Raw genomic sequence first — 25,094 nt, 5'->3', positions numbered from 1 at the left:
AAATTGCTAATTTGAGCTCAAAATGGTCACATTACTTTTATTATGGATTTCTCTAACCAGTATATTGTATAGATATTTACTCCATCATGTATTTAGATATATTTTCGAATTAAATTCAATTTTTGCAAAAAAAAAACCTTATTATTATTACTACTACTAGTAGTACTACTAATTTATCACAGATTTGTTCATAAGAAAAGAAAACATAAACAATAAATAACAAACAATGATATGACGAGATTGTAAGAGGCATAAGAGTAACAATTTCAATGTGGACATAAGATGTAGGAAATAGTAAGTAAAACGTTTGGTGTTGTGGGAGTCCTAATCCATCTGCCTTGCTATTTTTTTTTTTTTCTACAATAATATTTGTATAACTTAATCTATCCCATACTATAAGGAGCGGAAGGCTAAAGAGACTATGTAAAGGACTAGTAAGTATACAAACTTAACTAAGATCAAAGGAGTGCTCTGACACTACGACTTGCTATTTAGCACCACATTTGTGTACCAGGGGCTGCAGGAGCAACCGTTCCTAAAGGTTACGTGTATTTTACACACATCATAACTCTGTTTGTACATGGTGTAATTTATTTTCAATAACGTGTAATTCTAAAACAAAATTTTGTGGATCCCACATATGTTGTTAAAAACTAGGTACAAGATGAGATCTGGACCGTATAATTTTTTTTGGCCAAATCTTGACCGTGAATTGTCTGGACCTCTTCCCACATTTGTATAGCCCTAATCCATCTGCCTTGCTACCGGGGAGGTCATAAAGAAGCATAGTACATTTGCAACTCTTTCCAACTTGGGATTCTTGGAGCCATGCGCATCGATGTGGTAGTATTGGGGCATTTTATACTTTTCATCTCAAAATTGGGCGTATTTATTCGTCTCTTTCAATTCAAGACAGGAGAGGAGACGTAAATATATATCAAATAATTGTGCTTACGAGTAAAATTTTACATAATATACGTATTTTTGCTAACACGGATTGCAGATAACAATTCACGGTCCAAATTGAAGCAATTTGATGTGCGACCTAAATTTAGATCGTCAATATTGAAAACGATAATTATTTTCATTTTTTAAATTTTGATTTAGCAGACAACAATTCACAGCCCAATTTAAAAATGAATTGACGTGACTTAAATCTAAAACAAAGAATTCTTTCTTCTTTTTGAGATTTACATTCACCGGCCAAATCGAGTCAAGTTACTATGACCTGATTTGGACCACTTACCTGACCGATAATTGTCACTGACAAACTACAAAACCTCCCATCCCACTTATTGCAGGTTCATCCACAACGTGATTTGACATACGAGGACAAAGGAGCATTCTCATACTTAAAAGAGTGAGAATTCCTCATGCTCAAGGTGAAAGGTCACAATCTAGTGAGTGCTAACCTTTGTTGCACTTCTGCACATTCTTGTCCTAATATCTACAGTTCTGCACATTAATTTTTCAAGTGTCTAAGATGATTATACTAGTGTTCAAACTTTCGTGTGCAATTGTGAATAGCAACCATGGAAGCCCGAGTCCTAAAAAGGCAGGTTCACTATAACTATGAGAGCTTTAGAATTATCAGCAACCCTGTGAACACGGACGGGAGGAGAGGACGGCGGGGAAGGGCAGCCACCACCCAAAAATGTAGTAACAGTAGACCTCAACTGATGTTATTACTTTTTGAAAGGTATATGTAGAATACAGTGCTTGCACGACAGTGTAGACCAAGATATTGAAGCCGGATGACTCAACTAGTTACAATATGGCAGGTAAGGCTACAAGGGAACTAGTGCTAACAAATCAGACCAGCAAGGACAATTTTGAAGAAACAAACAAAAATTGTGTGATTTCTTTGTCTCTCTTGGATCGATGTGATTGTTTTCCAGAAGTATAGTAACCTATCACCAGAGCTCACAAACTACTCATTCAAAGGAGTGGTGTTGTTCTGAATTATACAACCAAAAATGACTGACAGCCGGACTAGAAGCTTATTGAATTTTGCCTGTCTGGAGGAGCCACACACTGCCACAATGATCGATATGCTGGTATATTAGCCGCCTCAACCCCAAGAGAAGCTAGGTTCCGTCCATACTCCTGCAGAAAAAGGACTTGGTCAAGTGACTGTTTTAACTGATAACAACAAATCCACTTCTAGCATACGTGCAACACTATATTGCTTAATGCACGCCGGGTAATATGTAAGAGCTGAGGAGAGATGGCAGTCACCTGGATATCAAGGAATAGTTGCATGCAGATCTTGTCAGTATCAGACACATTATGGTCTGACACATCAGAGCTGGCTCCAGCTCGCCTCTGTGCACCTAAACGTATTTTCTGAAGGGAAGATTCTGTTTTCCGGGCCTACAAGAAAGTTACAAGATAAACTCTCTAACAATTTCTTGTCCTTTATTCTATGGGGTAGAATGTTTAAAAATCAGAGACATTAGCTTTAGAGGTAGAAGAGTTGTATGCTTACCACAGTAACAAGGTCGGTAGCTAATTCATTATAATGGCCAGTTATTTCAAAAGCAGTGCGTTGCAAGAGGTCATTCTTGATATGTTCTGTTAGATATGCGGTAGCTCTCTCCCCCTCTAAGAAAGTCTGTCAAAAGTGACAGCAACGAGTGATTTCATCATCAAGTATCATGAGCCTTAAGCAGCAGATATTCCAATATTTGCCAGCAAAACTAATGGTGGTGAAAAATATATTAGTACTTGTGAGTTTACTGCATAATATGGTGACACAAGGAAAGAGAAGCATAGGCAAACACAGATATGACACCAAAGAAACTTGTTACAACTTGTAAATCTTATAGAATGAGCTGAATCACGGAATAGGAGTAACATAAGCAAAGTTAATAAAATATGATTCAGGATGTGAGATATCAGAACATAGACTCTCAGCACTACAGAACTAAATACCAGTGCACTTCTATCATGGCAAGGATGCATAACACATGCTACTTGTCTTTTCGGACAACCTAAGCAGATGCACATCTGGCAGACTCGAACAAGGGCAAATTAAATTTAGTACAATAACTTATCATACTTCCTTCCTACAATACCATTTTACACATGCTTTCAGAAACCACAATGTTATCCATGAGAGGTTATCATTTAAAACGGTAGATTGAAACATACGAATAGTCCCAGTTACAGAGAAAAACCCATTTTTGAACAGGAATAAGAAAATAATAGTTGTGGGAAGTACCTTTATTGGACGCAATACACCTGAGACATAGGGTGAATGCCTAGTAGGAAGAGGTTTGTTAGTCATCCTGTATGTGGCAGTTATTCCCTTTAGTTGTCTCAAGTCCTGTAACATTTCGGCAAATGTATGAACGGTGATTTATACAAAATCATCCACAACCAAATAAGCCCATTCTTCAAGCCAACCAATGATTTCTATAGTACATATATTTCATGTGAAAAGTCCAGACATGATACATTTTATGAGCATCATTTCACATCCAGCTCAAAGTAAACAAAATTTTTAAGGACATACAACTTACCTCCACTGATTTCTCAACCAGTGTGTCAGTTATTGAATTCATGATATGGGGCAGAAGATCTTTCAGGGAGTTCCCACCTTGTAGAATGCTTTGTTTTACAAGATCAAGTACTTCTGTGGAGCATGACTTAAGAAGCCCAAGAACATGTCCAAGGTAGTTACCAGAAACCTCGTTCACTAGATAATGCAAATCATGAATTATCTGCAAAACAAACACTCAAAACTATAAAATTTTATGATTGTAATAAAACTGGTTTTTACGTCAGGAAATCTTTTAGCCAAAGAACGCAATTTCGCTCGTTAAATAATATAATGACATAAACCAAAATAGGATTTACAACATAGAAACAAGTTAAGAGAAAGGAAGTAACTCAAACATACTGAAGTGCATAGAAAAACCACACTAACAGAAACCTTCCTTTTTGGTATTTTAATACCTGATGACCACTATACAACAAAAACAATGTAGACAGATAAAAACTTTGAACCCATTGTATGCGTCTGCCATTCCTAGTGAAGCTATATTGGTACAAGGATTTAGTCCAAAGCAAGGGATGAAGTTAAAAATATAATTGACTTGCCAGTCATAAGAAAGATAATTATCATAACCAAATTGACATGTTCAGTTATTCAAAAAACAGGAGTTTTCTAGTACAATAAAATTCAACACAAAGTTTCTGCTCCATCTCTGTGTTTTTCACTTCTTTAAGATTTTACCACCCAACAGTATCAGAAGTCAAATAAAGCAATTGGTACTTACATAAATGAAGTCATCCGCGGCAGCAGAAATAGCCCATTCAGAACCAGCACTGGACCCAGTACTTTTAGATTTACGAGCAGCTAGTCCAGTCAATAACCAGTTGGAGTACCTGAAATTTTATGCATTTGAAGTATTTAAAAATTTAGACATACTGCATTTATCCAAAAAATATCCTTAGAAGTCAACTCATACAAGCTAACCTGGAAAGAAGTTGCAGAGTTAAGCGAAGAAACTTGTCCGCACAAGAAATTACAAGAACATCGTCTTGCCAGCAGGAACTTAAACACTCTAACAGAGTGATACTTTGCTTTAATAATAATGCTTGAGAATTTTTCAAATCAGAGGATGAACTTTCAACAGGAAGAAGACTAGCCACAACAAGTGAAGAATCCAAAGTTCCGGCAATTTCCTGAAACCTAAAGCCATTGAGTCAAACTGGCTGCAATTTGTTTTGCTTAGGCATTTTCTTAAAGATATCACAGGAGCCAACCCAAGCCATCCAAACAAAAATTCAGCGTTCCCCATTAATGGCTCATGTGACAAGCAAAATAAACTCCAATTTCAAGTGAAAATGACCATGTTAGAATTGCACCGAGTACCTCAATGTAAAGTAGACTCCAATATTCCATTGCTTCATGAACTCAATATATACGGCCTCAGCACGAAACTTAGCAACTGCAGATCTAGTGCGATAATAACCTGCATCACATAAATACATAAGCTGACACTTTATTAGTAGCTCAGAACAAAATTTTATTTTTCATAAGTGCACTACTACCTTCTAAATGAGCCAAAAAATCCAAGCTTGACTTGTAGTTCTTTAGAAACTCTTTAGGCCTTCCCGGAGAAAAGGCTCCAGGCTTTCTTTTTTGGATTGCAGAGAGAACCTCCTTAAGTATAGAATTTGCCACGAAACTAAAAACATGCAAACCAGAATTTTCTGCATATCAATAAAAAAAAGAACTTAAAAATCATAAAAATATTTCTTTCTCGTGGATACTCGTAAAAAGATATTAGTAACCCTTAAAGCACTAAATAAGACAAAGACCATGAGTACATCCAATAAGATAAAGATTCTGCAACTTATGCAATTTTGAGCCCGAGAATCTTTTTTGGTCCTTTGGTTGCAGATAAATTGCAGAATGTGAAACTTTGTTTGGTTGGGATGTATATTCTATGTTTAATAGCATAAACCTATCCCAATTTCCAATAGGGTGAAAAGCAGAAGGGAAAGAGTGGAGTTAGTAATAAAAATTTTAAAGCCTCATTTTCAATACTTCAAAGGAAGGCAAGTAAAATCAGATGACACAAATCCTTCTGGCCAACCTTTTTATACCCTCCTAAGTTGGATGAATAGGAGGCTGCAATCACTAAAAACATGGCTAAAAAAGTGAAGATAATGATGTTAACTATATTTACTTTAATTATATATCCTCCTTTCCCCTCCACCATACATAACCCATATCTGAAAAACATCTTTAGGTATTAATTTTCCCCTTCCATAATAGGACATTGCATTGGGTTAGTTTCGTCTCGTAAGTCAATAGTTATCGCAATAGTACCTCTAGTAGATATATCCAGCAAAAATTTACAATCATCTTCAATGTATTGCTTGATTATCTTGTAGTCCTCCACAAGTTCATCAGCAGATTCCCCACCAGCCCCTGATGAATCATCAAAGATTTTCTCAACAAATGGCGCAACCACCGTGGATCGAAATATCTCCTCAGCATTTCTGGTGTTATCAATGGCTGCATATGCACGCAAACAATTGTATATGGCATTTGCATCCCTATGTTCAAGGGCATCGACAAAACAGTGTCCTAAGCTGGTATCCACTAACAAGCTAGCACTCTGTATCCTCTTCTCCATGTTTTCAATAAAAGGCATATTCTGTACTGCCAACATAGACAGAAAAAGTGTAAGGTGGCAAGGTTATACCTCAAATAACTTAAGTTTTAGCAATTAAATATTACTTTTTTGACTGGTTTTTTAAGGAAACAGCCAAGATTTTATGATAAAAAAGAAAAATACATAAAATGAAAAGCTAGGTAAAAGATCTAAATGACATCCATTGGTGATCAAAACAATCCCAGCCACAATGCTGGCAACAGTCAGCACATAAAAACAGGATTTTTGTTATGCTGCTAAAAAATGTTTTTAAGCTGAAAATTTTCCGTTAATAGATGCACCAAAAGATTTTAATATCCACCACCAGCGCCCTCTAAAGAAAACAATAAAGGAAACAATAAAAGCATAAAGAAAACAATAAAAGAACAAACTAGCAAACAATGAACCAGACAAATCATTTTATCTATACATGAACAATCACAAACCAGAACATTTTGATACAAGATCTTCAATTACAGTGCTCCAGAGCACTTCTGGAATTTCCAAGACATGTGAATTAAAAAGCACATTAAATCCAACCTAAAGAAAGTAATACAAGATAATGCAAAGCAATCATTTTAATATTATGACCACCATAAACATTGTAGAAAAGCAGTTTCATCCTGGCTTCACATCAAATTTAGCTATAGCAAGAGCATGCTTCTAAAATGATAAGAACATTCTCATAAAATTAAGCTTCCAAATAAAAAAAGAAAGGAGAGAAAGTGGCCAAAGAGAGGTAAAGAGTTTATGTAAACAAGACGCTAACCCTCTTACTTGGAGTATGACTAGAAAAAAGAAAGTTCAAACAATGGGAACTTGTCCAATTCATCAATTCAAAAACAGTGACTGATTGAATAAATATATAATTAATAGTCCAACCGTAAGTTAGCCAAGTTTGCCACAATATATCTGCTTTTTCGTACTCCTACATGACTATTGCTCCAATTTGTAAAATATGAAGCCTAGATTTTACAGAAGAACAACTAGTGGCATCACTGACAAAATATAACAGCGATAAAGGACATTATCTGGCTATCATAGGCATTAATTTGTTTCCTTAATACAAAACCTGATAATCGAATAAGGGTGAAGCAAAAGCAAACGAAACTTTTTGTAATTAAAAGAATATAAAAGATTAACATGAGGGCCAGCAAAAAAGACCTGTGCATGAGTTATGTAGAACTTAAGCCTATTCATCTCACTAGCAATGCGTTCTAGCAGCATGCTTTGAGTCTCTCTAAGACTTGTGCTATTTTCAGTATGTTGGAAGGAGATCCCATTGCTTAAATGATCCTTTGAAGCAGAATTGACATACCCATTAGACCAATCAACAGGTATACTTGGGAGCTCCTTTATCAATTTCTCAACCTGCATTCAGTAAAAACAAGATAAACACTTCAATAATCAGTCTTACATACTGGGCAGGAGATAAGAGGGAGCGGGGAGAGAGGAACATGGATGAAATAAGCATCCTAAATGATTGGAATAAGTAAGAAGCAGCCCACAAGTTTTCAATATCTTTTCCATGATGAGCACAGATATGAAGGATGTCGAATCAGATAAACTTGGACATTAAACATTGAACTAAATAGAAGAGCCCACTTATTGAGAAGTATTCCAGAAAACAATGTGCTAGGTCCTCAAATATTTTACCTCTGTCTAATGTTGACAACAGAAAAGAAACATATACTTTTTAGTCAGGATAAGGATTTGAATGTGGCGACAGGACACATAGAGAGAGAGAGAGAGAGAGAGAGAGAGACAACAATAGAAGGAAGAGCAAGTTCACTTAGCCATAGAGACAACAAAACCTATGGACAAAGTTAAGCGGAAGAGATAGGTAACAAAATCTAAAATATCACACCTATGTCAATTATCACATACAGCATCAGCAACTGCATCTTTCATCAAACCATTAGACCTTAGATGATCTTTAATTGAATTTCTGAAACAGGGGAAAAAAAGACTACGTATGGTTAGGCCATTATATCACCAGTTCTCTATCAGGCTTTAGATATAATGTGCTGGTGAAATTGAATGACACACAAAATTTCAAGTGCAGCAGAAGTGTAATAGTGAAAATTTCAACTTTATTCTAATAACAAGAAATTTACAACCCACAACAGAAACAAGAAAATCCTGTTTACATACAAAAATGAAATTACTTATTCTTTTAGCAACATGATTAATAAGAAAGGGAACCTATAAAAACTCATACTTAGGGTCCAGGGTAGTTATTGAAATTTGTACCTAGGTTAAGTAGATAATTGACATCACAATGTATACGTTAAACCAGCATTTAGAGATAAAACCTCAAGACTAACTATGAATGCCCACATATAAACAAGAGAATGACACTCCAATTTTAAAGTAAACACTAATATGATAAACTTGTCTTCCTTTTTATCATCTTGGAGGGTAGGAAATGCATCAGAAATAGAACTCCTGACCACCTGTACTATAGAGTTGCTACCCATAAGGCAAGCTCTTGAAAACTAGAGCTACCTAAACATTGTATATGATGGTCATATACAAATGAAGAATCATTCTGGTAGTTTTCACTCAGACAACTTTATGATAAATATGTTTCCTTTTAATCTTTGGAGGGAGAAGAGGCATTGAAAATCAAGTTCCTGACCACCTGCATTATATATATAGTAGCCATCCATCCCACAAGCTACTAATCTAGCGGCAACCTTATAGTTAATTATTGTCATTTTGTTGGGGGAATTGTGGAGAGAAGGGAAAGATGCTTGTCAATTATTAGCTAACAATGCAACTTGTGTTTATCGTTCCAATTGTTTACACTTTCAGGGAGAATAGATTTTATAATTTGCATAAAATTTACTCATCATCCTGGGTGCAAATTCATGTCACAAACATGATCCTTATCATCATCACCATCTAGGCTCCTTTTTATGCGCTCATAGAGACCCATTCACCACTCTTAACCAATTGCTTTCATCCCCACAAACTTACCAAGAGGGGTAAAAAAGAAAACGAAGTTCATATCCACCCAAGCCCTAGCTGCTCAATTCCAAAATAAAGGTAACCACACTTAATCAATTCCAAATAAGCTCCTTAACAAGTATAGAATATTTCTTTCGCCTGCAATGAAATCTTCATTTTTTTAATTATGCAAAGGCTCCTGCCTAGGTTAATGCTCTACATCAGTTCACTATTTCTTTGCATGTCCAATCTTCTACAGCTTGGAGTGAGACAATGATCAGTCAAGTGATCCCACAAGGAGAGCTTTATTCCTTGTCAACTTAGGACACCAACAAAATTAATGTACTTCAATAAACACTCTCCAATACCTGATAACAACAATCAACTTATATTATCATTAATCTACATTTTTCTCTAGATTATATTAAGTCTTTTGCAACTCTAGAATCAAACACCTAAATTCTTGCATACTCTCTACCAAAACATGTTTGTGTGACCTTGTTTGCAGCTTCCAATTAACAGAAAAAACTGTAACAGATTGTTTCATAGAAAAAACACTAGGCCACATTCAACAGGTAAGCTGCAAATAACAATCCACAATGCCAAAATGTCAACAGTTTCATTAAGTCTATCGAACCCAAAGTCGTCCTTTAATTCATAATATTTGTCAAAGGGATCCTAATTCCAACTTCACAAACAAACCATATCAGAGTAATGTGCCTTCTGTTTAAAATAAAGAACAGTTAACTGGTAGAATTTCTGTTCTCTGCAGATTCTTTTCAAGAAACAATAAAACACGGTTTTAAATTCCCTGAACACAAAGATTGGAGAATTGAAGATAATAGACGAAAAATGTTCCTTGTAATTTATTCTTCAAAACATTTTGCTACATAGCATGAAGCAGGAATTAAGTCTAACCTTGAGCTTCTATCTTATATATATTTACAGAGTGGAGTAAGTATATCGTTGTCTCAAAAACATTAAGTTCAGATAGCAGATAAATAGTAACTGCCTCAAAGGGAAACCAAATAAGTAAAAACCAAGCAGATTATAAAAGATAAAGGAGCCATACAATAAAGCAACTAATATACATGCTGCCATATAAGTATGCAAGTATTACCAATCAAAGAGGACTTGAATTCTAATCTTATTGCCTTATACTTCTATACACGAGCAAAGGGTATAAACTTTTGGATAAGTTTACATGCTTTATCCCAGCCTATCCTACACTAAGCAATGTTTTACACACATTCTACCAACTATCCTGCTTCCAACTTCAATTCTTAGATACCAGCAGCATGCATTTCTCTCAGGACCTCTCAATTTGAAGCTCAATCAACTCTATTCAATATTACCAAGAATGAGAATAGTTTTAATCAGTTCCTGCCTATTCTAAAGAGAATTCTACTCACTTTCTCTGTCTCCATGAATTTGACTAATCTACTACGCACGACACCTGAAAGCAAACAAAGAAAAATTTCCACTGAATGAACCTCTAATTTCAAACATTCTTCCTACATGTTAATGTCATTGCTACGTCAATTTCCCCCATATGCTCAGCATATTAATCTTGTCACCAAATATCAAAGAAAAATTTCCACTGAATGAACCTCTAATTTCAAACATTCTTCCTACATGTTAATGTCATTGCTACGTCAATTTCCCCCATATGCTCAGCATATTAATCTTGTCACCAAATATCAAAGCTAACCTAAGGAAGTATGAAGTACTTCATACGGTAAAGAACTTTCAGGATATATACCTGCTGTCTTTGGATCACAACATAGCTTAACATCAAATTCTAGTATTACGTCACGTTCTATCAATTTTGACTATTGAAGAATTTCCCTGAAGGCTTTTCTTCTTTGCTCTCCTCAAATTACTAGATCTTTCTAAATTCTCCAAATGAACATTTCAACTTCATCTCACTGCCCAAACACCATTACTAACCAATAATAATAAGCACACCTACAATTATCTCCAGATATAGTTCAGAAATAGCTTAGCGTTATCCCAGTTGCCATTGAATCCGATTTAACCAATATGCAAATATCCTAAAAAAATATCAAACAAAAGAAAATAAAATCAAAACAATATCCAGAAAGTTCACAATTTCTACAAAATCAGCATGTAGAATAAAAAGCAAGAGTAACATCAGATGCATCATAATTCACTCCAAGGAGTAGGAAGAAAGAAACCAAAAGAAATAATGATACGCATTTTACCTTGGAAACCACATGGAAGGTATCAAGCAAGAGCTCGAGAACTTCTCTAGTCAGATTGGCATCAGCACGCTGCTTGAGCCGGCTTTTAAGAGCGCTGAGAGAAGCATCAACGGCACCTCGGAAAGCCAAGATCTTCTCTTTAATATCGAGCAGTGGGGCTCGCATACGAACAACACTGGCATCGATGTCGATCAACTTGGTACTGAGACTGACGAAATCCGAGTAATCGCGGTTAATTAAGTCGACGAGCTCTCGCTGCAGGGAACTCAAGTGCGATTGGAGCTCCGATCGCAAGGTCTCGAAGGGGACGAAGGTTCGGAGGTCGGAGATGTAGGATTCCGGGTCGAACTCTTGGTCTACGAATGCCGTTGGGTTTAGCCATGGCGGATAGGAATCCACTGGATCTCCGAACAAGTCTGCGGCGGATCGCGGCGGTGGAAGAGGTGGCGGCGCTGGTGGCGCTTGCGGAGATCGTAGATCTGGCATTGCAATTCGTTTTCTTCCTTCTTTTTTTCTTCCCTGTATTTTCCTTCTTGTGACCCGGGGGAGTTTTCGTTATCGTTATAAACACACAGGAGTGAAGATTGAAGGTTGGACGAAAAATGAGAAAATCACTAATTTAGTCCTTCAACCTTTTTGCTAGAGCAAATTTGGTCTCTCAACTTTTATTTTAGTTAATCTTGTCCCAATACTAGCATCTCGAGTTTTTTTTTTTTTTTTTTTTTTTTGTGAAGGAGTATCTTGAGTTTCAAGTTTTTACCAGAATAAATCTAGGGTCTAAACTTTTATCTTAGCTAATTTAGTCTCTAAACTAATATTTAAAAAGAATTTGGAGTAGGGGAGCAAATTTAAAATTTAAAAGTTAGGCATAAATTTTCCATTTTTAGTATATCTCAATAGAATAATAAATATTATTCGTGACAATCTCATCAAACTATTTGAAAGCATGCTTCTTTTTTCTTTTGGGTCATAAACGTTAACTTGCATTATACAGAAAAGCAACTGCCCAAATAGATCTATATAATCTGTGTAGATCACAATGGGTTAAAATCCCTCCATTCTTCATCCTGAAAGCTATGTAAATTGTATTTTGCAATTCTAAATTAATCTGATTACCAAAGTTACTAACAAAAGAGTAGGAGTACATACGAAACATAGATTTCAACAAAAAATATGTCATGCATTATTTGTTGCAATGTAAACATTTTCTTGTAGAATTTGAAAGCATGCATTCCTTTGAAAGACTAAGCATCTCCTATTCAATGATTAATGACACGTGGAAAGTAATGCATAATTTTTTTTATTTGAAAATTTAAAATGCACGGTAAAGCACTCCTTTGTACATTTTTTAAAACATGCTTTGATTAAAAGATTAGTACCTTCTATTTTCTCCAATTATAATTAGAGGAACCAAATCCTCATCATGCAAGAAGCTAAGAAACATCCAAATATTAATTTTAACTTCATCTCATATAAAATTAAGTTGAATTAGTTTAGGTGAAAGTTGAGACTTAAGACCTTTACAATTCCTTGTACTTATTCTTTTTTATGAAAAAAAAAGGTAATTAATATTATATGAGTGGTTAATCACTCAAATCTTTTTATAATAGGACATTTTATGTATATAAAGATTTTGTTATCATGGTACTACTATTTTATATGTAGATATATCCTTGTAGACTCCTCAACATTGTTAATTGTCATAAAATATTTGTTACTTCTTCATGCAAAAAGCATATAGCTTATGCCATTTTCTAGTGACCTATTTTTTCTATTGGGAATAATTTCATGCATGTAATATATATTCAAACGATTAAATTTTAGTCTAATAGTTAAAATTGAAGTCCTAAAAATAAAAGATCTTAGGTTTTAATTCTCATTATATGTAAGCCTTTTCAATCTATATGTTAGTATTCGTCATGCCATTTATAGGTTTCAACATCTATAACTATACAAAAGAGAGAAGGGGGCTTTGCTACAGTCTACTGGTGGTCCGTTTTTGCCTGTAATTTGCGTGGGTATTTGTGGTTTTCTTGGGTTTTCAGCTATTTACTGTATATGTTTGGTGTTGTGCTTTTCTGCTATTTTGCTACAGTCCGCTGGTGGTCCGGTTTCGCCTGTAATTTGAGTGGATATATGTGATTTTCCTGGGCTTTCAGCTATTTACTATATATGTTTAGTATTGTGCTTTTCTGTTCACATTTACAGAAAATTCCAATATCATTATTTAGTATAATTAAAGATAACCTACACAACATAATTTGTTTAAACCATGGCTCACAACAATGAAAAATATGCATGGAAGGACAATCTCTACACTTGACTGGAATGCATATATCAACGACAATCAGATCCAAAATAAACATTTAATTTTTTTTCAAATACAATGATTTCAATGTTTTTGAAACAATAATATTCAATAACCATCAATTCCAATATCGTTTGCATGGACACTACCATTGACAACATCCTTTACAAATGAAACACCACAAAACCTAGGTACACATACTATATTTTCGAACATTCATTCATCCATTAAACATATCAGACATTTACTAATAGTATATGTCTCTCTATCCACTTGCAACCCATATCCATAATGCAACATCCCAACAAACCTACTTCACCTCACTAGATCCAAGGTTCAGGCAAACTCTTACAAAAAATATTGCTTTCTATCATATCTATTCAGACGCAGACAAATACCAACTGGTAAATTTTATATTACCTATCTAATTCTTGCACATCCACCTCCATAAATAATTTCATACATACATATTTATCCTATTAACTCCATCAATACAATTGTACAGAAGATACCCAAACATCTCAAAGAAGGAATAAACGAAAAATGAACACTCATTCTGCAACTCACATCTGGCTACAAAATGATCGCAACAACAATAACAGGAAAATACATCACAACCAACTATGACATATTTGTCAAAGAGCACGACTTGAGAACCGGACATACCATCGTTTTTTTACCAAAAACAAAAGCTAGATACACAGTCACCATATTTAAAAACTCCAATGTAGAAAGAATTTACCCATGGTTTTGTTCACATTACATTTAAATAAATCAAATAATCATATATATCTTAAACAATCCGTTACAAATTTGCAATGCAGCATCCAACCATGAAAATTGCACCCAACATTGACCACGGGCTCTAACACAGGCCACCCTGCACTGGGTGCGAGACCCAAAACCTAGTATAAGACTAAGCATCAAAGAGGGTACTGTTCATAAGTTTTTGTCGTCGTCACGTGACTCTTGCATGATATTCGAACTTTCTTTTGTTCTCCTCACACGAAAATTCCCTCCTCCCTTCTCCACCTACCGCCTATTCATTTTTACCAAGACACTATATGCTTTTTCTTTTTTTCCTTCTTCATTTGCTGTCTCTGTGGTTCTTTATCCGAAAGGGTGACAAGAATCTTACCTCATTGGAGTAAGACATATTACCCAATGGATTTTGATCTCTGAATTTATGGCCTCCATGCTTTGCCTAATATTTTTTCTCTGCCTAACAATCAGAGGTAAGACGTATTACTTGTTTTTCGTCTAAAGGGTTCTCAAGAATCTTTCTCCATTGGAGTAAGGCATATTACCTGGTTGATTTTGTTTGCTGGATTTATGGCCTCCATGCTTAGTTCGGCCTGTTGGTGTTTTGATATTTATATTAGAGATAAAATTTCTTTTGACCTATTTAGACTTTTTCACCTCTTTTCTTGACTTTTGGTGCCCTCCTTTTTTATTGGTCATTCCTATTTCTTTTTTTTTTTTTGGTTTTCCACTTCATGATTGTGGTTTCTTTTTTAGGGTTTTCCTCCCAGTTGTTCACCTTCTTGCAGATATTAACTTTGGTCGGATTTTTTCCTGTGACTTTTCCTTTCTTTTCTTCTTTTATATGCTCTCTTACATATTGATCTCTGTCGATGTTGTTTTTTATCATTTATAGTGTAGGCTTTTTTTTATCAATTTTTCATACTCAACTTGTGTATTCACTTTCGGAATCTACAATAGGGGTGCGCTTTTTTCCCTCTTTTGCAATCATCTTGGGAAGTTTTGTAGGCTGATTTTCATATTTTTATTGATGTGCTTAGTTTTAAGCTTTTATACTGGAGAGTTTTTATTTGAACTGTCTTTTCCATCTTTCTTAGCAGTAGCCTGTCTATGTCTTGTTTTTTTCTTTGAAAAGATCACCTTGATTGCTAGTTTCCAACAATTGAATCTCTATTTTTTTATTTGGTAGGAATGACTACTGCTACTACTCTAGGTGTTGCTATTATCGGAGCTTGTTAGCATATCTTTAGATGTTTTTCATTCTATATGTTGTGTTTATAGATATTTTGTCTATATTTATAAAATAGATGCTGCCTTTTCTTTTCTTACTATTATTTTATTTTACTGTTTGTCATCATCTGCACTTTGCTACATTAAGGTTAGATATCTAATAGCATCAGTTTTATTATTTTGTTTATTGAGTTTTATGTGAGCTATGGCAGTCATCATTTCAATTTTTTTCATACTTGAGAAAGTTTTGGTGTCTCATTTTCATTTTTTAAGTGATTAATTTCGAGCTTTCTTATGTTGATCATCTAATGTCATTATTTTAATGTTTCATTTCTTATATTGGTCTCTTGAATTTGTGAAGAGGTGTTAATTAAAAATTGATTCTCGGATCTTGTTTTGGGCTGTATCTACCATCATTGTTTTGCCTTATCTTTTATCTCATAGTACTTATTTGGATGGGTGTAATTATTGTTAGCTTCTTCGCTTTTGATTGTAGTTTGTAACTTTGGTCTTCTTATTCTTTCTCTTTCTAGCTGTGCCTTTTTTCTTATTATCTTGTGATTTTGTGGCTGATCTTTTATGTTTGTGTATTTCTTTTGGTCTTTTATTTGGTATCAATTGTTGCTACTACTGGTTCAACCATTGCTATTGCATCTGAGCTCGTTCACATATCTGATGTCACTGACGGTAGAAATAGTTTTACCCATCAATGTACAGCAATAGTTTTTCTTCTTTTTTGCTTGTTATTTTATCTAATACCATGTCTCTTTCTTTCATAAATATTTGAAGACAGAAATGAATAGACCAAAAAAAATATCCTTTCAAAAAACGGGAATCAGTTTAACTAAACACCAAGATATGATTTTATTTTTGCACATTTAATCATGGTAGAATTCATGTGGCCACTACTGTAAAAGATAGCACAAGGAAGATGGTATACTATCCAAAGAGGAGCTTCCTTGAAGCTTATCCTATGGTTCTTCAATCCATGGATGAGCCTGTCGCGCCCCATTTTTTACAAGAAAAATAAATGGTTTAAAAAGTGAATTCTTGATTTACAAAGAAAATGAAGAAAAATATGGGTCTAAATGGGACTTGAAAATGCGACGATTTGACCCAAAATAATAGTTTAAAAATGATTTTTTGAACAAAAATCGAAGTCGCCACTTGATATTGAGTTAAGGTGTACCAAGTCACCTAAAATGAGTTTTCAAAGGAAAAAAGTAGAAAAACCCCTTTTAAACGACTCCTAGTCCACGAAAATCAAAGGAAAGGTTCGGGAGTCACATTTGACGAAGGGGAAGGCAAGGATAAAAATCTAAAGCACCCCTTCAACCTAGCCAAGGCTAGTTGCGTGATTTAGTCAAGGATTTTCTTATTTTTTAACCAAAGAATTTATCGCATTTGGATGCACTATATGAATGCAAAACCTAGACCTAGGGGGACATCGGGGGGCAAAATTTCTCTTCAAAACTTGAGTGGTGCCAATCACATTAATAGTGATGCCCAATAATGACTCTTTGGAGAGGTCACGAATAATGCTAATGACGAAAAATGAGTGAAATGAATGTACGCAATGTGAAAATGTGAGTTTGCGTGAAGTGAAAAAGTAGTAATAATAATAAAAAAATAATAGTGTGTAAATGGAAGTGTGCAAAAGTAAGGTGAGTAAAGTGATAGTATGAAAGTGCATGTGTGCACGTGATAGTATATAAAGTGTAAGTGGCGGAGTGAAAACGTGCAAAATAAAAGTTGTGTGAAGTGAAAATGTGGAAAAAGGGATAGAATATGAAGTAAAAATGCATGTGATAGTGGATAAATGAAATGCATGAACCCTAGAGGAATGCAAGCAAGACGGGTACGGGGGACTAATGTTCGTGACTTAATTTTCCTTTTGGTTAGAAAAAGAATGAGCGTGCTAAGGCTATGTATAGCCAAACTCGTCCATCCCGCTTACCAAAAGAGTGACTCCCTAACCTATACAAGCAAATGAGCTAATCTAAATGAAAATGTAATCCTAAATATGTAAGGGAAAGGGAGTGAAGGGTCATGCAAAATGTAAAACTAAAAGGAAAGAATGAATGAAGATGTAATGAAGGCATGCAAGTATCTGCTAGCGCGGGGACGGCCCTAATGGGTCTAGCATTGGACTAGCCCTTCACTAACGCTTTTTCACAAGCATTGGACTTGCGAGAGTTCGAGGGGGAAGACCATGACTAGCATTGGACTAGCCACGGTGACGTACATTCATCTATATAAGCAAATATAAATAAAAGCAAGTAGACATGCAAGGCACGTATTTTCACATAACACATAGCACATAAGCATGCTTATCTAGATGCCAAAACCTAGGGAAAGCGATTAAACACATAGCACTTAAGCATGCAAAACACATAAGGCAATTAAGTCCCTAACTATTACATTTTCAGGGGGAAGCCTACTACAATCTAACGGGGGAAATGAAAAATAAATAGTTGCAAGAAATACCTAACTATTACAATTTGGCATTCAAGAGCCTTTTAAAATGATCAAAAATTGAACTAAAATTAAAGCGAAATTAAAGAACTAAAGAGATAAATAAAGTGAAAATAAAATGAAACACTTAAAGTCATGCAATTGCACACATAAGACACATATACGCACATAGGCCAAATAAAGTCAAAAATAAAGGGTAGGGTGTACCTCTCTCGAGTCGGGGCTCTAATGGAGTGAAATTACTTATTTACCAGTGAGCTTTCTGATACCGTTGAGCAGTGATCTCGCTCGGAGAACAGCCGCAGGTGACGGTGAGATTCTTCCACCTAGCCTTTTCCTCGAGCTCCTCCTCCCTTTTTCCTTGCCCGTAGGTTTCTTTTTTTTCGCCGCCACTGGAATTCTCCGTTTCCTTGTTTTCCTAGCCATCACCCCCTCTGCCCAGCTCTCAATTCCTCTTTTCTTCTCTCGGCTGCCTCCTTTCTTTTTCCCAGTTTTTGTTCTCGGTTTCCTTGTTCTTTCTGCCCGAAAAACCCAGTCTTTTAGCCGTCACTCCTTGCTCTCCCAAACCTCTCCGTAGCTTTCTTGCCCTTTTTCCTTTCAGTCTCCCTCTTGTTTTTCTTTTTCGCCGTCAATTCTTCCTCTCCCTTCAAAAGCTGTGTTTCCTTTTCTATTTATATCAAACACCCCACTCTCAAACCCTCACCTCAAAGGTGAGGATGAGAGTGGAGGTTTTCTGGGCATCCTAGAGCCCTCCGATCCATTGGGAGCCAAGCCAACCAGAAACAAGCTCCCCCGTGAAAGTATTTTCATGCCGCATGCATGTGCGGCTCTTTTTCCTTTTTTTTTTTAACAAAAAAAATTAAACAACAATAAAAAGACAATTTAAACTTAAATAAAAATGCACAAAAACCAGTAACGAAAGATAAAACAAAAACCAAGATTTTTCTCGTGCTTGATTAATGATTTTTCCCCTTTTTTTTCGATTAATAAACAATAAAAAGAAATGAAACTTATTTTCATGGATAACTCTCTTTTTGCCAAATTTTATGCTAAAAAGTCTTAAAGGACGAAAATGAATGCAAAATAAAACTAAAATAATAGATAATAGATAATGATAATCTACAAATACTGAAATGCTATACAAAATGTTAAAAGTTTAAGAACTAAAATCATGAAATAAAAATAAATAAAAATAGATAAGAATTATTACTAAAACAAAATAAAAATTAGGATAAAAAGATTTAAAAATTTGGTGTCTACAGAGCCGTCTTTATATTCACTTGAATCGATTCAGCAATTGTTACAAAGTATCACGCGCATCTCTTCGTCAGCTTTTGCCAAAGCAGATAATTTTTTCCTTTTACCTAATAGCATTATCAGATAATATCTGCGCTTTTATTTAATCCAATATCCTCAATCTTTACATTTTGCTCATAGAACCAACCAAAAGCTATAGAATATCAAGTGGACAATAATGGTGTTATGTATTATTCTACACAAACACTAAAAAACAGGTAACTTGTTAAACTATTGATCAATTTTTCTTTTACTTTAAACTTTATTTAATCTGTCCACTTTATTTTCAAGAAATACCTGCTGATAGATTTAATTCCAACTATTTTAACCATTGGCAGACTATTTTTGTTTAACATGACTTAGTTTGGTGGAATTTAAAAATCAGGGATCATTGTTTCGAAGTAGAATGGAAGACTTTTTGCTCAGATAACTATATTGATAGAAATGATATGATATTTTTAAGAAATAGAGGAAGTTTCGTATATGACATAATTACTTTTAGATTTGATTAAAAGCTTGTTAGAACGTGCTGGACATTTCACCTTCCAATGATCCCTTATAGATCATCTATTTCATAAGGAAGCTTATTTTGTCCCCTACTTCACCTTTGCCTTTCAAAAATATACATGCTCTCATGTACTATTTTTATATTGCAGGGTATGATAATAACCAGTTAGATTTGCATTTAATCACATCATCAATCAATCGATTTTTCTCGCATGATCTGATGGCATTAGATACTTTCTATCAAAAATTTTCTCCAACTTCAACTATAGCATGGTATGTAGATGTATGCTTAAATATTTTTCAATATTCGACTTCTATTTGTTCTGTATTTGTCAGTATTATAAGTTATTTGTTTGGTAGAAACTTATGTAGTTTGATGATTCGAAATTACATGAATCCAAGACATCATCTATAGACCTCACGAGTGGAAACAGGATATATAACATTGGAATAACAAAAAAATTTTTGCCAAATCTGGAATGCCTTTATTGTTGATCATGACCTTCAGAAGGAGAGATTCTTTTCTTTATGCCTCAATCTCATAATTCACTTGTTATTTTGGTCTTTGGAACGAAAGGACTTGAAATTATGATCTCTTCTGCATATTTAAAGTTCTTTTTTAATCATTTATGCAATTTATTCTATATCCATGAAATTAAAAGTTATTTGTGATTGTTTTTGTGGAAAGTAACTATGATTTCTCTTTTATGACATCATTTAAAAGTTCTATCATTTGTTAATCTTCTTGTTGTTTCTTGTTTTTTGTATTTGATTTTACTTCCATAAAATTTTGACCTTGCAGATAGTTTTTTGAAGGTAAAAAGAACTTTTTTTATATATCAATAAACATTTTTTCATTTGTATCTTATGTCAGTAGTTTGTTTTGTTTTGAAATTTTAAAATTAGACTCTACAATTCTAATTTTATCTATCTTGTTCTATTTCCTCTAATGCAAGTTGTTCTTGTGACAGTTAGAGGTGACAACAAGAGATTAAAGATCAATTTTTTCATTTCTTCGGAGGACAGGGTTCTAAAATCTTACGATCAATATGTTAAAATTCCTTTTTTCTCCCATCTCTACTCCTGTAATTGCAAGTAAAATTATATTTTTTGTATTCTAAATGTTTAATTTTTTGTTATAACTACAATTTGGGTTCATTTATTTAAAATGGATTGCTTCTAATTTTTATTATTTGACTACTTTAGAAAAAAATCATGTTTTATTAGGCTATATATATATTTTATAATATCAGTGCTATGAAATCATTAACTTTTCTATATTACTTGGTAGATACTTACTTTTTGCATGTTTGGATGTTTTATATTTCTCCTTTACTTTCAGGTTATTATCTATTTGTTTTATACACAGACAATATATTAAAGTTTTCATGAATTATTTTTCCTTTCATAGAGTGTTTGATTTTGCTTATTGTTTGTAACTTTACCTATATTGGTTTTGACTTATATCCATCTTTGAGAATCTATTTGCTAGCTCATTAATAATCTATAGACAATTACTACTGAAAAGAAGTTTATGCTGCTTCACAATTTATCTTAAAGTTTTTTATGGAATTTTTTATACTTTTTAAAAAGTTCAAACGTATATCCTTTGATACATAATGAATGCATACCATAAAAGTAAAGCAAAAATAAAAAAATATTTGCCATTAGTAAAAGTCTTTTTCATGTGTTACACGTTTTAAGTAATTTGGTATTATAAGTGGCATTCATGAAGGGGTTCTGTATATTTTAGTATTTTTTAGTTTGTTCTGATTTTAACTAAATTTTTAATTATTTCAAATAGTAACTATTTAGTCTATTACAATATTAGGGATAGGCTTGACAGTTGACTTTAATCGCTTGATGATGAAATAAAGGAAGAAAAAGAGGTAGCAAAATAGAGGGATGCTCCTAAAACATCGACAAGAAAAAAGAGAATAATTTTCTTTTTAGATGCTTTCTTGTAATTTGATTGTGATAATTTTTCATTTTTTTGAAATATAAATTTGACCATGTTTAGAAAAAATCAGTGCTAATAACTCTGTTAGATTAGTTCCAAGAAATAGAAGGTGCAATCACTACAAACAGAATCAATATAGCTTTAACAATTCTTGCAATTCAAGGCGAAGTGACAACAAAGAAATGTAAATCCAACAAAATGACTTATTGTCAATGAACACTAAATATGAACTTATAACTAATATCTTTTAATGATTCATCTTTCTTAATATAAACCATATTTAATAATCAAGATCGAACCATTTTATTGACCAAGCAATGTTACTTAGATTGTAAGTAAAATAATTCACTATTTCTTCATCTTCAGTCTCACTTTGTTTCACATACTAATCACAAATTTCAAATTCATTATGCATTCATTGTTACATATGGGTAACATGACAACTTAATTGAGTTAGCACATTTGGAGCTTGATCATCATTATGGAATGTAGAAAGTTCTAATGCAAGAGCTACTAATACTGATACTCCTCATGCATTTTTATTGGTAATATTTCTCATTTATAAAATTTCATAATATTTGCAATTTATCTTTACTCCCACATTGTCACATCTGTACAACAGTTGGGGTAACGGTTGTGGATGTGCACCACTCTTGACTCTTTGAACCCCTTAGAATCACTTTCACAAAAGTTCAAAATAAGGCAAGCAGATTCCTAAAAGTGGATTGGTATAAATTATTCTGAGAAGTACCAAGTTTAATGGAACTAGCACTGCAACCTGCTACTATTGTGAAAAAATTTGCAAATATTGCTCTGTAAATTAACCAACTCATTTTTTTCCTTAGAGTTAAATGACAAGTTAGGGAGTGAATCAAAAGCCATAAGAATACAAACACATTGGAAGTTAGATGACAAGTTACGTAAATTCGAAATTTGAAATAAATTTGGAAGTAATCAAGACAAAAGGTAGAATTTTATATATATATATAAAGGTAGAATTGTATATGAGCAATAATTGAATTGCAATAGGACCAATTTATACTGAAAAATTGGACAAATAAGTGAATGTAATTTGTGGCACAATTATTCACCAAAACAATAGAAGCAATTTATGCCAAACTCATAAAATTTATGAAATCACTTCTTTTTTTTTCCAAATTAGTTGGCACCATTCTATAAAAACAAAGGTAAATCATAACCATATATTATTTGTATTGTCAAACATACCCCAATTAGAAAAAGACATCTTTGGATCCATATAGAGTTGATTTTCCAATTGGAAGGATAGATTTTATTCTTTGTTTCAATTTGGTATGAGGAAAATAGAAATTTGTGCAACTCCAAAGTAGCATTTGAAGTAGTACGTTTTGTGTGTATGTGTGTATATGTAAGAGGAGATTAAAAATTTGTATAAACTACAATTTCTAAAAGTGGTGCTATGTGACCGGTTGACTGTGTAAAAGAACTAAAGGTACCTTATTTTATTTTTTGTGATTTCCATATACCAGAGATCATCATTGCAAGAGATTTCCATAGTCAATACTTGCTTACTCGTAGCTTTGGTTGGCAAGATTGACAATACATAATTTTTGTAGTTGGTGTCGTTAATTTAAGAATTTCCTTAATAAAAATGGCCAAAGAATTGGGTAAAAAGATTGAAAAAAGCGAATATGGGGATGCAAATAAGGAAGTGACAGCATTTAATGCCACTAAAAAGCAGTGCAGTATACACACAAATACAATGATATTATAGTAAAGCTTTTTTGAGTTTGACATCTGGTTAGAAGTCTTTTTTTCCTTAGAAAGTTATAGCAATACTAATTAGGAAAGAAAACTAATTATCATTGTGTATACTTTCTACAAAGAAAAGAGGCATTCTAGCTTCAACATAATAAGCATGCACTTCTTGTCCAACTATATGCTGCGTTACCATATTCTCTGAAGTTAGAATGTGGGATATAAAAGTAACAACTCTACATACAAGTTAGGATCCTCAATATTTGGTATTCTATTCGATTGTTTAGAATCTGTTTTGCTAACATTGTTAAAATATTTGTAATTCATACAATCTTTACAATCCATTATTATGAGAAAATAATGAAGAACGTAAATAATAAAATAGACTTACCATAAAGAATCAAAATTTACTGAAAAAAATGTTTGTTACTCTTCACTTAATAAAAAAATGTTTATAACTCTTTACATTGCTATTAATGCATCTATTGACTTGCTCCATCTCCAACTGATTTTTTTCTATTTCCTTTTGCTTCCTCCCAACTTATAGAAGTTTTGTTTTCTAGCATTCATCTAAAAGTGAAGAAAGTTGTGTTCTTAAAATTTTTTTGAAATTTTCTCTTTTTTTTTCTCGCTAATTGCTTCGTTTTCTACTTTGGGTGCAAGGTCTAATTAAAAATTTTCAGCTTTAAAGCATTTAAGAAAATATAAAATTGATTACTAGACAGTCATATATATTATGCAGCATTTAGACATCTAATTTGCAACCAATTTAACAAAAGAACTAATAAAAAGGCAACCAATTGAAGTAGGAGATGTGTCACATTGAAATCAGATCATGTAAGAGTTTGTGGAATAGATTAGATCGATGAATTAAATAAGTAAGGGTATATTAGGCATTATATAAAAGGGAAGAAACATTATTATATTATATAGTAATAGAAGTATAAACTTATAAATTGATTTCCTAAATGTGAGGTTCATCAATATTAAGTGAACATGTTCCCATAGTGACTATAATTTGGTTTGTAAAACATGTATATAATTTATAAAATCAAGTTTTAGTTAATGATCTTTAAACTATTACATGAGAAATAGATGCAAAGCAAATATTTATTGTTATAATATGTAAGAAAGATCAATTTGTCCAAGAAATATAAACATTAGACAAAATAGATATCCAAGAAAATAATGCACATACAAATTGACTTCATGGTAGATATACGTAAGCATTCATTGATTTAATTAAGATAAGTATTACTATTCCCAAAGTTGAATGAATCTAAAATAGGGATAATTATTTTTCAATAGTGCAAGGGCCCTTAGGTGACCAACCAATAAAAAGAAGAAATTAACTTCATATTTCACAAGACAAAATATTCAACCATTCAAATTAGATGATATTTAAGGCAACTTCCATATGAACTAATCTTTATTTTCTTTAGCTGAAAAACAAATTAAACCACCATCTC

General features: G+C 33.5%; 1 protein-coding gene across 2 annotated transcripts; it reads right to left on the bottom strand.

Moving 5' to 3' along the window:
- Positions 1–1,655: 1,655 nt before the first annotated feature.
- On the bottom strand, positions 1,656–11,927 carry LOC113702096 (conserved oligomeric Golgi complex subunit 2-like). 2 transcript variants are annotated; one of them, XM_027223082.2, is made up of 12 exons: positions 11,351–11,915; positions 7,338–7,544; positions 5,846–6,176; positions 5,062–5,223; positions 4,883–4,982; positions 4,484–4,699; positions 4,284–4,392; positions 3,525–3,725; positions 3,224–3,328; positions 2,489–2,614; positions 2,239–2,373; positions 1,656–2,106 (listed from the first exon to the last, which is right to left on the bottom strand). In XM_027223082.2, exons 1-12 carry the CDS (start codon positions 11,834–11,836, stop codon positions 1,993–1,995), a joined length of 2,292 nt encoding a protein of 763 aa, XP_027078883.2. In that variant the 5' UTR covers positions 11,837–11,915; the 3' UTR covers positions 1,656–1,992. The 2 variants fall into 2 exon arrangements, with proteins under 2 accessions (XP_027078883.2, XP_027078884.2); XM_027223083.2 differs by lacking the exons at positions 1,656–2,106; positions 2,239–2,373 and having other exon boundaries at positions 2,500–2,699; positions 11,351–11,927.
- Positions 11,928–25,094: the final 13,167 nt, after the last annotated feature.

Source organism: Coffea arabica, chromosome 7e (assembly GCF_036785885.1).
Source record: "Coffea arabica cultivar ET-39 chromosome 7e, Coffea Arabica ET-39 HiFi, whole genome shotgun sequence".
In the NCBI taxonomy this organism is placed as follows: Eukaryota; Viridiplantae; Streptophyta; class Magnoliopsida; order Gentianales; family Rubiaceae; genus Coffea; species Coffea arabica.
Note: the sequence above shows the minus strand (reverse complement) of the source record. Positions and strands in the feature narration are given on the sequence as shown.